General features: G+C 42.8%; 1 protein-coding gene across 2 annotated transcripts in view; it reads right to left on the reverse strand.

Annotated features, from left to right (window-relative positions):
- Positions 1 to 687: 687 nt before the first annotated feature.
- fzd8a (frizzled class receptor 8a) overlaps positions 688 to 15,618 on the reverse strand; it is a 51,291-nt gene continuing 36,360 nt past the window's right edge. For both annotated transcript variants that reach the window (XM_043690646.1, XM_043690645.1), the window contains exon 2: positions 688 to 4,041. In XM_043690646.1, the coding sequence (XP_043546581.1) occupies positions 1,268 to 3,046 (1,779 nt within the window). In that variant the 5' untranslated portion in view covers positions 3,047 to 4,041 and the 3' untranslated portion in view covers positions 688 to 1,267. The remainder of the gene's footprint in view (positions 4,042 to 15,618) is intronic.

Here is a 15,618-nt window from a genome sequence, read left to right on the forward strand (position 1 = left end):
TTCTATAATTCTTGCCTATTGCTTCAATTAGGAGCAAAAAAGAGAGAGGGCTTTGTAATGCAATTGTCTTGCAAAGGAGAGCGCCTTAAATTGGGGGATTATGCGAGCTGGACCACCTGTAGGGCATTCATGGGCATTTCTCTGTGTTCAGGCCTATGCCTTGCTGCCTGCAGTCTGGGCAACAATGCAGAAAAAGCTGTTTAAAATACTGTTCTCCGTTCCCTTCATGCTCACTAACTGTTACAAGTCGTTCTCCCCCCCCCCCCCCCCCGTTTAAACGAGTTAAGTCTCAGAAACGTCCCTTTTAATTCATTTTTTTAGGCACCATGATGGCGGCCGACGTCCTTGAAAACAAGGGAAGCTAGAAATGAAGGGGGAAGGGGTAGGTGGGAGGAGGAGAAAGAGAGAGAGAGAGAAGTACTTCAAGCTTGGAAACGAGACATCAAAGTTACTCGATTCAAAAGGCTCACTCCCACAGATTAACCCTATTGAATTGAGCCTCGTTTAAGAAATTATGTACTCAACCAGTAGGCAGCCAGGTAAAAAGTTCAACAATTACCAAAATGTTCAGTTGCTCCTAAACTAACATCTCAACAAACTACCCCACCAGTAAAATGCACATTTCTCTTCCCACCCCTCACCCCTCCCAGAAAATAGCAAGATTTGCCGAGCGTGTTCCAAACGTAATTAAAATCAAAGTTGTTTTATTGCCAAAATAGAATAATTGTTTCAAATAATTCTGGTGCTCCTGCAAGGCAACCACTAAACTTTTTTTTATATACAAAAAAATGTACATACTCTGAATATACTTCAAAAAACGCTTTTGTTATGTACACAATTTACAGATTTGTGTTCATAGTACAAATAATTATATAAATACAACTTTGCAAGAAACCCGTATTACTTGGGGATACTAAAAAAACAGGATTTTTAAGGCAGGTTGATGCACCCAGGCTTATAACCATTACGACCTGTGTCAAGTACTCCATTCGTTCCTCTATTTGAATTAATGTCAACAATTAAAAAATGAAGAACCGACTCCTGGCATGATCATAAAATCGCGACCGGCTGAAAAGGTTCCTGGTCAGGGACACGACTTAACTCCTTTCCCTCTCACATTTCTGACAGCGTGTGCATACCAAACGGTTAAGAGTCAAGAAGTATCAGCGCCCAGGTACATAGTTGCGGTCAGTCCTTCACTTCTGACTAATGGATACCATTAGAAGTCCGCTGACGAGACGCCGGGTTGAGAGAACCATCCCGAGTGTTAAACTTGGGATAACGGCACTTGTTTGGGGTAAGACACCGAGCTGGCGGTGCCAGATCTCCAGGTGAGTCCGGTGCTGGCGTCGCTGTACATGGAGCCGCCGGTGCCTTTGCTGCCCCAGCAGCAGCGCGTCCAGAAGGCCTTCCAGGACTCCAGGGTCTTGCCCGACCAGATCCACACGCCTGAGGTGATGCCGACCAGCAGGCACATGAAGTACTTGAGCATGAAGACGGCGTAGTCCGGCCGGCGGGCCTCCTGCTCGCCCAGGCAGGAGCAGTTGTGGGTGAGCTCCCAGTGCGGGCGGTTGTGCTGCTCGTAGAAGTAGCAGGCGACCACGATGGTGGCGGGCACGGTGTAGAGCACGGTGAAGACGCCGATGCGGATCATGAGCTTCTCCAGCTTGTCGGTCTTGGTGCCGCCCTGCTTCAGGATGACGCTGCGGATGCGGAACAGCGAGACGAAGCCGGCCAGCAGGAACATGGTGCCGATGAACAGGTAGATGACCAGCGGCGCCAGCACGAAGCCGCGCAGGTTGTCCAGGTTCTGGTTGCCCACGTAGCAGATGCCCGCCACCGGGTCCCCGTCCACCGAGCTGAGCGCCAGCACCGCGATGGACTTGACGCTGGGCACCAGCCAGGCCGCCAGGTGGAAGTACTGCGAGTAGCCGGCGATCGCCTCGTTGCCCCACTTCATGCCGGCGGCGAGGAACCAGGTGAGGGACAGGATGACCCACCAGATGGAGCTCGCCATGCCGAAGAAGTAGACCAGCAGGAAGACCAGGGTGCACAGGGCCGGCCCCGTGGTCTCGTAGTGGACGTGCGGCTCCGAGGGCGCCGCCGGGCGGCTGCACGCCACGCTCTCGTGGCCCGCCACCAGGCGCACCAGGAAGCCGGCGGACACGAACAGGTAGCAGGCGGACAGGAAGATGATGGGCCGCTCCGGGTACTGGAAGCGCTCCATGTCGATCAGGAAGGTGGCGACGGTCGCCAGGGTGGAGACGAAGCACAGCACCGACCACAGGCCGAGCCAGAAGGCGGTGAAGCTGCGCTCGTCCGCCGTGAAGTACGGGTCGTGGCACGGCACCGCGCAGTTGGCCGCCTCGCCCGTCCGCACCCGGTTGTACAGCGGGTGCCGCTCGCTGCGCACCGGCACCATCGGCGCCCGGCACTGGCAGGCGGGCTCGCAGCGGCCCGGAGGCCGAGGAGGGAGCGGCGGCAGGGGCGGGCCGGCGGCGGCAGGGGGCCGGCGGCTGGCTCCGGGAGGGGGAGCGGCGGGCGGAGCGGCCGGAGCCCGGGGCCGGTGCGGGAACAGCGGCGCCGCCGTGGTGGCCTCGGTGCGGTTGTAGTCCATGCACAGGGTCTCGGGCTGTCCCTGGCGGGGCAGCCGCTCGCACTTCATCCTGTCCGGCCAGGCGAAGCCGTACTGGCGCATGAGGGGCGCGCAGCCGGCCTTGGCCCGCTCGCACACGCTGCGGCACGGCGGCAGCGGCTTCTTGTAGTCCTCCAGGCAGATCGGCGTGTACATGCTGCACAGGAAGAACCGCAGGTCGGCCGAGCACTGGATCTCCACCAGCGGCCAGAACTGGTGCACCTCCAGGCCCGCTTCGTCCTGCGAGTCGTGGTTGAACTGGTTGGGCATGTAGGTGTAGTTGTAGCCGATGCCTTTGCACAGGGGCACGGTGATCTCCTGGCAGGACAATTCCTTGGCGGCCGAGGCTCCCCTCGACCTCTGCAGCCACGCCACGACCAGCAGCAGCTCCAGCAGGTAGCAGCACTCCATTGCACACCCTCCAGGCTTGGTTATTTATTTGGGGGGGCGGGGGGAATAAAGATTCTCGCAACCAGCACCGAGCACACCGCCTCCTCTTCTTCCTTTACACTTTCTTTTTCAACAAACGCCAAGGTAAAATCCTAGGGTCCAGCAGCAAAGTGCAGATTGTCTCCTTCTCCTGCTGCTCCTGCTCCACTCCTCCTCCTCCTTCCAGGAGCAGCCAGCCTCTCGCCCCCCACCCCAGTTCCTCACTCCGGATCTCAAAACAGCATGCAGTTCAGCAGCCGACACGCATTTAGCCTGGGCATCGGCGCTGCGCAGCACTTCATGCAGAGGGCGAGCAGTGAAACGTTAGCCTCCCCCTCTCTCGCAGGTCTGTCTGACTTAAGATGCCCACAACTGCACCTTTCTCTCACCCCTCCCCAAGACAAAACTTCATCCAAGTTCCTCCTAACTTTTTTTCTTTTCCCCTCTTCTTTGAAAGGACACGGGTTTCTTCCTTTTTGTTTTGGCTGGTCAAAGGGGAAAGCGGTCCTGGGTTTTGGAAGGTGGATTCCTTTCAGTCTGACTACCGATCCCGCTGTGGCCCTCCTCTTCCCCAAATAAAAACAAATTCTCCAGGACTGAATTTCAGCGCCGCGTCCCATGAAATGATCACCGAGTGCTGAGAACCTAATACTGTTGTATATTTATAATGTGAGACAAGCCAAATCCCACCCCTTCCCTGGCCCGGGTTACCAATCACACGGTGACAGGGGCGGAGGGAGATGGGGGTGGGGGACACAGTGTCTGTCAGTCCATTCTCGCCTCAATGAAGAATCCCACAGTGACAGCTTCCAGAGGGGTTGGGCGGTTAGCAGGTTAATTTTCGCTTGTTAGTTCATCGCAGGGGGCTGTCTTTAAAGCTCCCGCCTCCTCGAACAGGAATTGTTTGGGTTTTTTTTCGTGTTTGAATTGATGTTTCATTCGACCAGGGATTCACGCAGAAGCTGGGTTTGCTGCATCTTTAAGAACGGAAACTCGAGTTAGTTAAAGGCGATGGGCATTTTAGAGATAAATACATTAAAGAACAATGTCGACATCTCCTGCTGGGTATTTCCCAGCATTTTTCTGTCTCGAAACAAGAGTGCAGGTGGTGGGTTTCGCTAGATCCTTTTGTGCAGTGGAGGGAAATACAAACAGCGCGAAAAAAGGACGGGAGCTGAGCGAGGGATTGTAAATAAATGATTGCTGATGCGCGTGTCCTTCTAACAGTTTAACTATTGGGCAAGTTTTAGCCGCGCTGTAGTAAGTTTAACGATTGTACACGTGTGCCGTTTCGGATGAAGTTTAACTGATATAAACTTTCTATTTTTTTCTTTTGTTCATTTCAGTACTGCCCGTGTCGTTTGATCACACCCGTCTGTGTATTTCAGCAATTTGCACTTCGCCAGTGAATGTTGGCGTTTATTTTCTCGCCTTATTTCTGAAAATGCAAAACGGGAGGACCCTCATCGTGGTGTGTGCATTTTTTTGAGCTGGGTTGAGGGTCCGTAGCCTCGAAGTGCAATCCAAATTTTCTCCATTTTTGTCTCCTGCCTCGCCACACCCTACCCGAAACTCAAGTGACCGAACCACAAGGACTCCTTCAGTATTTCATTCTCACAGAAATATCGTAAGGCATTCAGACGCGATGCTTTTGAATTCTGTGAAATGGATTTACACATGATTAATGGGAGCCATACTGTTCATGTATATACCCTGTGTTATTACACAGTGAGTAACGTTAGTAGCAGCTCTGAAATAGTACAGGGATTAGAGACCGCTTGAGTATCTGAAGACTGGTCGCCTCCGGTTTCCCTCCAATTAAATCTTTGAAGCACCACATTTAACAAATCCTTATTCTAATAGACTGATGACATTGGGTGCAAAGTGAATTCGCTGGTTAATGTGGTTTTTAGTGAAGGAGTTACTAAAAATGCAATACAGTGATCATATTTCAATTAGCTTCCATTCACATGCAATAATGTTAGCTTCTTTGAAAAATGATGCTTATTCAATAGATAGTTACAGCCCCACCATCCGCCTATGTTATAATCTTTTGCCATGGTCTGGTCTAAGTACAACAAACCTAACTATATTGATGGTAAAAAAAAACTTAAGAAACTTTGTTAAAGATTCATGTCAAAGACAGGGTCTTCCGTATCATGTTAGCAAGGTAAAAACAATGACTGCAGATGCTGGAAACCAGATTATGTATCAGTGGTGCTGGAAGAGCACAGCAGTTCAGGCAGCATCTAATGAGCAGTGAAATCGACGTTTCGGGCAATTTTATCCTGTATTTCCTATGGCTAATCCATCTAACCTGCACATCTTTAGACTGTGGGTGGAAACCAGAGCACCTGGAGAAAGCCCACACAGACACTGGGAGAATATGCAAACACCACACCATTTTCCAAGGGTGGAATCAAAACTGGGTCCCTGGCACTAGTGAGCCACCATACAACCCATTTGGCTTCAGTACCTTTGTGACGGAGCGGGGGAGACTCCTGATTGCTAGGCATTAATCCGAGACAGTTGGATGTCAGTTGTGATATGGAATATCCTCCATCACCTCTCATGCCACTTTCAGGAATGTAAGTGAGAATGTTTAGAATGGAAAGGACTTCATGCTCAGGTGAAGCAGACAAAAATTAGGGAGTGCCGTCTCTGTTGTCCCAGACTGAATATGTATCATACTCCTGGCTTCAGAAAAATGCCGTCTACTGTAGTAGAGAGACATTATATCAGCAGTTTTGTCAACCTCCTTGTTTATAGTGACACATGGCAACTACCTTACAAAAATAAAGTAATAAAATGAATATATAGTGCCTTCTATCTCTACAGTAGTTGTTTGTTTACAGGAAGGATCCTACAAACAGTTATGACCTGAACATTTAGTAGTTCTATTTTGTTTCAGTGTAGAAGATTGGTTTACAAAACACTTCACTGTATCTTCAAGACATATATCTATATATGTGACAAATAAATAAATAATTCATTCATTTGTTATTGGAGAAATCACTGCATTTTCTTAATCCTTTCATGGCTCTATGATATTCACTTAAACAGAACACGCATGATTTTCACATTTCACCCAAAGGACAAAACATCTGAGAATCCTGTAATAAAACACTGTAGAATTATGGATATTTTCCTAATCAAACCATTCAGAGATATTACACAGTTCTGAAATCACTGGGATTTGAATCCTGGATCAGAGGTAGGGACATACCCACTGCACCATAAGAGCCCTCCTAGGCTGCTGTACATACTTTAACTTGTGAAGACATGTTATAACATGCCTTGAGAGCAGGTGGACTTGAATCCAGGCATCTGGCCCAAACGCTGGGATACTACCATTGCACCGCAAAATACCTTCTCCTAGAGTCATATGTTCAGATTTATGAGTGGCATTTAAACTCACAATCCTCTTAATGCAGTAATGAAATTGCTTCATCAACTTTCGTTATGCTGATACGAGCACTTAATGATTAAAGGAGGTGATTTAGCTGATATTTGATATCACAGATTACCCTAACTTATTGTATTATTGGAACGTAGAAGGCTCAACTAAAGGTGACGATTGAATCTGAGACAATCACAAAGTTTAACTGGCAATTATATCAGTATGAGTGAAAAGATGTTAATGTGGAGTCTACATCTACAAAATACTACTGTCCATATTGAAATTGTTTATTCTGTAATTTCTGTGATAAAAACAAAGCAAAAATGTATCATGTTCACAGGGACATGAATGAAAGCTTTTGAGAAATCTAAATGTTTTGATACATTTTGGTAGGTTTCAAAGTAATTGTTTGCAATGGTGCAGTACTATCCCTGTGTTAACTGAGTGTATCAAACCTTAGTTGGCAGGCCAAGAAGATAGGGAAGAAACAAATGATTCACCTACAGTTAGTTGGGTTTGGCAGCTGGCTGATGATAAAATCAGGAGGATGAAGTGAGGACTACAGATGCTGGAAATCAGAGTCAAGAGTGGGGTACTGGAAAGTCACAACAGGTCAGGCAGCATCCGAGGAGCAGGAGAATCAACGTTTCGGGCAAGAGCCCTTCATCAGGACAAAATCATTAGCTCTTCATGATGACAATATCACTTAATTTAACATTAATCGGTGAGTAAGTATTTACCTAGATGTTAATTGTGGTCAAATTGTAGCACTGTCATCTTTAAAACAAATGTTTGTGGGTTCAAATCCCACTTGAGACTTGTGCATAGAATCTACTGAAACTTGAATACAGTACTGAGGAAGTGCTGCATTGGAGACATTAAATGGTGATCCTATCTGCTGTTTCATATTGATATGAAAGATTCTATGGCATTCCATATTTTGAAAAGGAACAGTGGAACTCTCTCAATATTTGTTGCTCACTCAGGATCACTAAAATAGATTATTTGGTTATTATTACTGTGTTGTTCCTGGCACCTCAATGTGTTCAAAATTGATTGCCAAGTTTCCTTCATTACAGTTGTGACTGCATTTTAAAAGTACTTAATTGATGTAAAACCCTTTAACAGCCTGAAGTCATGAAAGGTGCTATAGAAGTATAAGTTTATCTTTTAGTTTAAACACAGAAATTGCAAGAAAATCCCAATGGTCTGGAAGAATTAACTTAATTTTGAGTCTTTTGATTCTTCATCAGAACATTTTATTTTTCTTTACTTATCTTTTAGTTCTTAATTTAACCTTAACATATTTCATTAACATTACAAAATACAACACAATATACTTGGTCGAGAATTATGTTTGCATGTAGTGAATATTTTAGGCTGCAGATTTTAAAACTAGTAGAGAAACAAACACTTGCTTAGTTTTTAATGTTTATTAAAAACTTCAGTAAACATTGCTTCTTTTTTTTTGGAACAGCAGTTATTGTGGTAATGGTTCTGATTTTGTCATATTTAGTTCCTCCAGACACATATGTCATCTCTTCTTTTACTTTCCACATTGTCACAAACCATTCAGTTTCTTCCCTTTCATTTCTTAACCTTTCACCTGCCTCTGTACTCACTTTAAACATAGGGGTGGTATGGCAGCTCAGTAGTTAGCACTGCTGCCTCACAGTGTCAGGAACCTAGGTTCAATTCCACCCTTGGGCGGCTGTCTGTGTGGAGTTTGCACATTGTCCCTGAATGGGTTTCCTCCCACAATCCAAAGATGTGCAAGTTAAGTGGATTGGCTATGCTAAGATTGCCCATGGAGTCCAGGTTTGTGCAGGCTAGGTGTGTTAGCCATGGGAAATGCAGGATTAATGGGGTGGGTCTGGGTAGGATACTCTTCAGTGGGTTAGCGTGGACTTGATAGGCCAAATGGTCAGCTTCCACACCATAGGGATACTATGATTCTTCTATGAAACCTGCTCACATCTCTAACTCTGATGTAAGGTTGCTGACTTTGAAAAGTTGACTCCTTCTCTTGCCACAGATGCTACTTGGACTGCTGAATGATTTTCAACATTTTCTGTTTTATTTCAGATGTCCTGAACTGTCACTGATTAAGAGAGTAGACTGGATTTTCTGCTTGGGTGGAATCACAGCGTGTATAATGGAGAAGCACACTTTGTGTCTGTTTGCTGACATGAATGCTGATTTTGCCAGAGTTCCGAGCATCAGCAAAACATGCATGAGCATTGCAAACTGCAGAATGCAATTCACTGTGATCTTGCTATTAGATGCACCAAAGTTTAAAGGTTGGCAGCAGCTTAAGAGGCAATTCCAACAAAAAAATGTCATATCTGTACAACTTATTTATTTATAGGCAGTGTCTGGGTTGCACACTGGTTCTGTCTTGAGTCAGTTCACAAGTTGATTTGTGCACATAGGACAATATGAAATAGCTTTTCATAAGTACAATCAATGTTCATTTGTTAGATCTTTAAAATTACATCTCTTCGTGGAGCTGTGTTTGTAAGTATGGATGTTCATAGCTTGGATGTTTGTAAATCAGGGACCCCTTTATTAAACATCTCAGATGTTTCTGAAGTCTTGCAGGAGGGTTAAAAGCCTACAGTTTAGGCAAGAAAGTAGTGAATTCACTAAGTAAGCAAAACAAAATCTGCAGTATTGATGCACTGGAGAGGCATCAGCCCAAAAGAAAACAGCACACAATAACAATAGCAGGAAGTGTCCAGCAGAGTGAATGCCAACAGGACCACATCGCTTGAACAACTCAATGTCTCAAGCAAAATAAAGGCGTAAGCAGCATTTTGTGGGAACGACAACGACAATAAGGGGTTACCACTTACTTTGCCTCTTTGTTAAATTGACAAAGTCATCAGTGTTCAAGACAAATCATAGTAACCTTTCCCTTCAACTTTCACCTGAAAATGTTCCTTCTGTCACCACTCTGCATGCAACTTATCAATACAGGCAACGTACTTATGTTTCCATGCTTAAAGTCTCTCCACACTTCTCTCCTGCAGAAGATAGGAGCAGAAGTAGGCCATTGACCCCTCAAGCCTGCTCCGTCATTCAATATGACCAGACTGATCATTGAGCTCAATACTCTTATCCTGCCCTCCCTTTAGTCACAAGAGCTACTTCTATCTCCTTCTTGAAAATATACAATGTTTTGGCCTCAGCTACATTCTGTGGTCATGAATTCCACAGGCTTATCCTTCTCTTGGTTAAGAAATCCCTCATCCTTAAACTATAATCCCTGGTTTTGGACTCTGCCATCATTGGGAACATTCTTCCTGTATCTAACCTGTTAGAATTTTATAGGTTTCTATGAGATTCTTCTCATTGTTCTAAATTCCAGAGAATACAATCCTAACCGCCTCATTCTCTCCTCATGTGTCAGTTGTGCCATTTTAGGAATCAATTTGGTAAACCTTAATTGCACTCACTCTATAACAAGAATATCCTTCCTCAGATAAGGAGAACAAAACTGCGTGCAGGTGTGGCTTCACTAATGCTCTGTACGATTGCAGCAAGACATCCTTATTCCTGTACTCGAATCCTATCGCTATGAAGGCCAACATACAGTTTGTCTTCTGTACTGCCTGCAGCACTTGCACGCTTACTTTCAGTGACTGGTGCTTGAGGGCAGCCAGTCTTGTTGAACATTCCCCTCGTTCAATTTACAGTCATTCAAATGATAATCCGCTTTCCCATTTTTGCTACCAAAATGGATAAGTTTGCGATGCATTTGCCCACTCTCTTAGCCTGTTCAAATCACACTGAAGCATGACTGCATCTTCCTCACACCTCATTCTTCCACCCAGCTTTGAGTCATCAATAAATTTTGATGTATTACACTTTAATTCCCTCATCTAAATCATTAACATATTAAATATCAAGACAGAGCAACTGCACATATTCGTTCAAATCAGATAGTGAGAGAGAACATGAGATAAGGGATAAAAATATATGCTTACACCATTAAATCATCTCCCTTTGTCAAAGTTGCCTGCATTCAGTTGGAGTGTATTAAATTCTAGCTTTTTAATAATTTCACAACTAATAACCCTATCTGCTGGCACATTATTGTGTTTGTATGTTTTGTCAATTCTGCCATATTTGGATTATTTACATTTTTATAGCTATTTTGCTCTCTTTACTTTTCCTTCCTCTTTAATATAATAAATTTGCAGATGACATCAAAATTGGGGGTGTAGTGGACAGCGGAAATTGTTACCTCAGAGAACAACAGGATCTTGATCAGATGAGCCAATGGGCCGTAGAATGGCAGTTAGAGTTTAATTTAAATAAATGTGAGGTGCTGCATTTTGGAAAGGCAAATGAGGGCAGGACTTGTACACTTAATGGTAAGGTCCTGGGGAGTGTTGCTGAAGTAAAAGACCTTGGAGTGTAGGTTCATAGTTCCTTGAAAGTAGAGTCAAAGCTAGGTAGGACAGTGAAGAAGGCGTTTGGTATGCTTGCCTTTATTGGTCAGTGCACTGGGTATAAGAGTTGGGAGGTCACTTCTGGAGTATTGTACTATAGGAGGAGGAATGTTGTGAAACTAGAAAGGGTTCAGAAAAGATTTACCAGGATGTTGCCGGGTTTGGAGGGTTTGAACTTTAGGGAGAGGCTGAATAGACTGGGACTATTTTCCCTGGAATGTTGGAGGCTGAGGATCAATCTTACAGAAGTTTAGAAAATCATGAGGTGCATGGATAGGATGAGGGTGGGGGTGTCCAAAACTAGAGGGCATAGGTTTAGGCTGAGAAGGGAAAGATTTAAAAAGGACTGAAGGGGCAATCTTTTTCACAGAGGGTAATGCATGTATTGAATGAGCTGCCAGGGGAATTGTTGGAAGCTGGTATAATTATAATATTTTGAAGGCATCTGGATGGGTATGTCAGTATGAAAGGTTTAGAGGGATATGGGCCAAATGCAGGCAAATGAGACTAGATTTGTTTAGGCTATCTAGTTGGCATGGATGAGTTGGACTGAAGAGTCTGTTTCTGTGCTGTATATCTCTATGACTCTATGACTGTTTTCCGTTAATTGATCCCTTGCCCACAATTTAGTTTAAAGCCTTTGCTACTCCTCTAAAATCATGAGTCACCAGAACACAGGTTCCAGAATAATTAAGGTAAAGAATGTCCCATCTGTACAACTTCCTTTAACACTGAGTGCCAGTCCCCTATGAATTGAAAAATCACCCTACTTGATTTACACTCCATGCATTCCTTTAGACATTCACTGCCTTGAGCACAGTGCTGGCAGAGTGCAGCATCTACAAGATGCACTGCAGCAACTCACTAACAGGAATTCAACAGGACTTTCCAAACCTGGAAACTCTAACGCCTAGGAAACCATGGCTTACAGATGCATGAGATAAGAGTTCCTCTCCAATTCACAATCATCTTGACTTGGACATATATTGCTGTTCATTGTTAATGGGTTAAAATCCTGGAACTCCCTGCCTAACAGCACTGTGGGTGTCTCTACACCCCATGGACTGCAGGGGTTCAACAACACAGCTCACCACTAACTTCTCAAGTGGAATTAGGGTTAGGCAACAAATGGTGGCGAGCCAGTGGCTCCAACATCCCTTGAATAAATAAATTGAAAACACAATAACTGTGACATTAAGAAAGAACGACACAATTGCCCGCCAAACTGGTGAAACATATTTGACTGTGAGTAACAAACCTCAAAACTCTACACATGCTTTGCTGCTGCCGATGTGACTTGACAAGATTTTTGTAGTTGACAATTGACCTGAATGCCATTGACTGAAAGGGTCTGAGGCATTCTATATATAAACAATGGCCAATTGAAGTGAGACTTGCACTGAAAAAAGACAATGACGGCTCTATCTGTTATGGCTTTAATTTCCATGACATTGATTTCAACAGATCAGATGATGGACTAAACCAAGCAGAACTAATTGGAGTTGTTTCTTGGCTCCCTTGCAAGATCTACGTTCTCTTTCTTGTTTTAGAATAAATCTTGATGTTTTATATTTACAATTACAAGATTTTAGTGTGCATGTGTTGTCACATACAATGAGAATTGAAAGAAGAAATGGCAGTTTGAAAAGACTATACATTATGACTCATTTGTAACATGTCACAAAGCCAGTCTTTAAACTATGTCTATTCAGTGTAATATGTTCAAAAAGAACATACAAAGTTATCCCCAAATTCTTTCATGTGCATTATATGAGGAAAATCCTTTAGTTTTGGGAATTCCTAAGATTGATTTTTGGAAGCTTCATAGATGTGATTCTTGTTGACATACAGCTCATCAGTGGTTTTATTTTAATCATTCGACTATTAGCCATTTGTGCAAAGTTTCCTGCACAAATACAAACAATTAAAGATTGTCAAGGGCAGAAGTATTTATGTTTATGATTTTGTAAAGCATACAATATACAGGTTTGTAATCCTGTGCATGTGTGAAAAAACTACTTAGAGAAGTAACTACTGTTTTCCAATAATTTTTCATTTTAGCTGAAGTATAAAAGGTTGTGGAAAGGAACCATTTGGTTACTAAGGGCACATAGCATCATTACTAAGCATGGCACTACCAACTGGATGCATTACCATTTGCATCCGTTACTTCCCCAAATAGTTATTATTCATGCATGAACCTTCGCAATGTATGCTGCACCCAATCATATCCTCACTCAATGTCCACACTTCGAATGGCAATTGCCGCATAGTAACCAGGACAATTTACCCTTGCTGATTTCCTCCTCAGAAGTGCCAAAATAAACAGGATCACATCTACAGTGACAGACATTTAAAAATGGTTTAAGGCAACTTGGGCTGTAAAAATCATCGTATCAATGGAAGTCTTTCTTTGTTTGTTGTCACCTCAACTTAAATTGGAGCTCAGTATAGACCAGGAATTTAATTTGAACCCTTATCAAATTAATGCTCCAACACTGGCTAAGGTCACTGTGCCAGAGGTGCAGATCCATTGGCAATTCAACTATGGGATGACATTCAGATAATATCCAGGTTCACATTTCCAGCACTGTTAAGATGAAATTTGTTCTTTCTCTCTTCACTTGGAAATGCTGTTTCCAGTTTCAAGGACACTCCGTTTGCACTTCAGGACGTTGGTTAACTCAAAAAAGATCAGGAATCAAATCTTGTACCTTGTTTCCTATTGTCAGTACAGCTTAATTTAATAGATTTAATCACTTAAGTTATTTGGTCTTTCTAGATGGAAGCAACAGTAAAAATTGGTTTTACATGTGGTTAAGCAGCTATGTTTACCCTTAGAGATGAGTGATGATTAGATTTCTCAGTGAGCAGATTACTTGCCATGATATGGTATGGTTGTTTGACTGGAATTTTTATAAAAAAAGAAATCTCAATTACTGGAAATCTGAAGAAAAGTTGAAAATTGTACAATCATATAGGTCTATCGATTTGTTTATTGTCTGCATGCTTCATGAAAACTAATGAAGTGGATTTTTCTACAAACTCTTTTAATACAGTGAATATTTTCCAATGGCATTTGTTAAGGTAAACGCACTGTAAGCGCATAACAAAAAAAATCAGGACATGTGGAATCAAGAGTCAAGTAATTGAATAGATAACCAATTTGCTACAAAATAGAAAGCAGACTATGAGGGGTCAAAGGCAGTTATTTGGATTGAAGGAAAATTGATATGTAATGTCCTACAAGGAACAGTGTTGGGGCCACTGTTATTCCATTCTTTACACTGATGATTTTGCATAGGAATACATATTTCTAGTAATATGCAATTTGAAGTAATGAAGTTTTACTAGACTTGAATTGAACTCTAGTCAGGCTGAACTTACTGTGCACAGTTCTAATTTCTACACTATGCAGAGATTATTAAGGCACAAAAGAACACGCAAAATGATTTAGAAGTTTAGAACCAGAACTGTAAAATTATAACTTTCAGGAAAGATTGAACAATTTGGGGATTTTTTTCTTTAGAAAAAGAAGACGTTATAAGAGCACCAAAGAGATCTTTAAAATTGTGAATTGTTCATATGTGGTAAATGTGAAGAGAATGCTTTTATTAAAGACCTAAATACAAGACAGTTGTCAATAGATCTATTAAGAAAAGGAAAAGTTTATTTACTCAGAAGTGATCACAAATTGGGAATCACTTCCAATGATTGTGATAGAGGCAAAACTGCTTAGATACTTTCAGAAGAAAACTAGATAAGTTTGAGGAAAAAGAGAATAGAAAGATATGCTGAAAGGATGAGTTAAGGTAGATTCCATGAGAGGAGACTTGTGTGAGTATGCAGGTTGCTATGGGCTAGTTGTGCTGAATGGTCTATTTCTTCCCCAAATGTCATATGTAATTCTATATAACGGACTAAGGCCCAAGGAATTTATTGAAATAAATTTACTTCAATTTACCAAGGAAAGGCAGTAATGTAGAGGGTGTAGATTCACTGGGTTAGTAATCTCGCTTCCCCCCCCCCTCCCCCCTCAGGCAAATATTCTAAGGGATGTAGCTGTGGATGCCATTACAGCAGATGGTGAAATTTTAATTCAACAAAAATCTGGAAATAAAGGACAGTCTAATGGTGACCATGTAATCATTGTCAATTGTGCTAAAAAAAAAATTTCTGGTTTAATAATGACCTTTAGGAAGGAAATCTGCTTTCCTTACTTGGTCTGGCCTACACATGACTTCAAATCCACAGCAATGTGGTTAAATCTTAACTGTCCTCTGGACATTTAGAAATGAGGCAATAAATACTGGTTCACCCATTGATGCCCCGATTCATGAATGAATAAAAAAATTCAGATGATTCTGTTTTCTGATATCTTCGCTGGTTGCTATTTAAACTAGACGTGTATTTTTTTCAGAAGGTCTTGTTAGCATTCCAAATGTAATTGAGAATCTCTAGAAACTGTGATATGAATGAATGGTGGAGACAATGGGAAGTGATTTATTATTGTATAAATCCACTCAGAAATTGGCATCCTCATTTTCTGTAAGATGTTTTGTGAAAAGACACAGAACTTGTCTAGAGTGTTAGTCCATCTGAAATCATCAGCTCTATGGTGACAAAACATCAAGAGAAAGATTTGTGTGCACTATTTGTAGCAAAATTGTAAATGTGTTTTTATAACTAAGTTTGCA

This window comes from Chiloscyllium plagiosum, chromosome 5, assembly GCF_004010195.1.
Source record: "Chiloscyllium plagiosum isolate BGI_BamShark_2017 chromosome 5, ASM401019v2, whole genome shotgun sequence".
In the NCBI taxonomy this organism is placed as follows: domain Eukaryota; kingdom Metazoa; phylum Chordata; class Chondrichthyes; order Orectolobiformes; family Hemiscylliidae; genus Chiloscyllium; species Chiloscyllium plagiosum.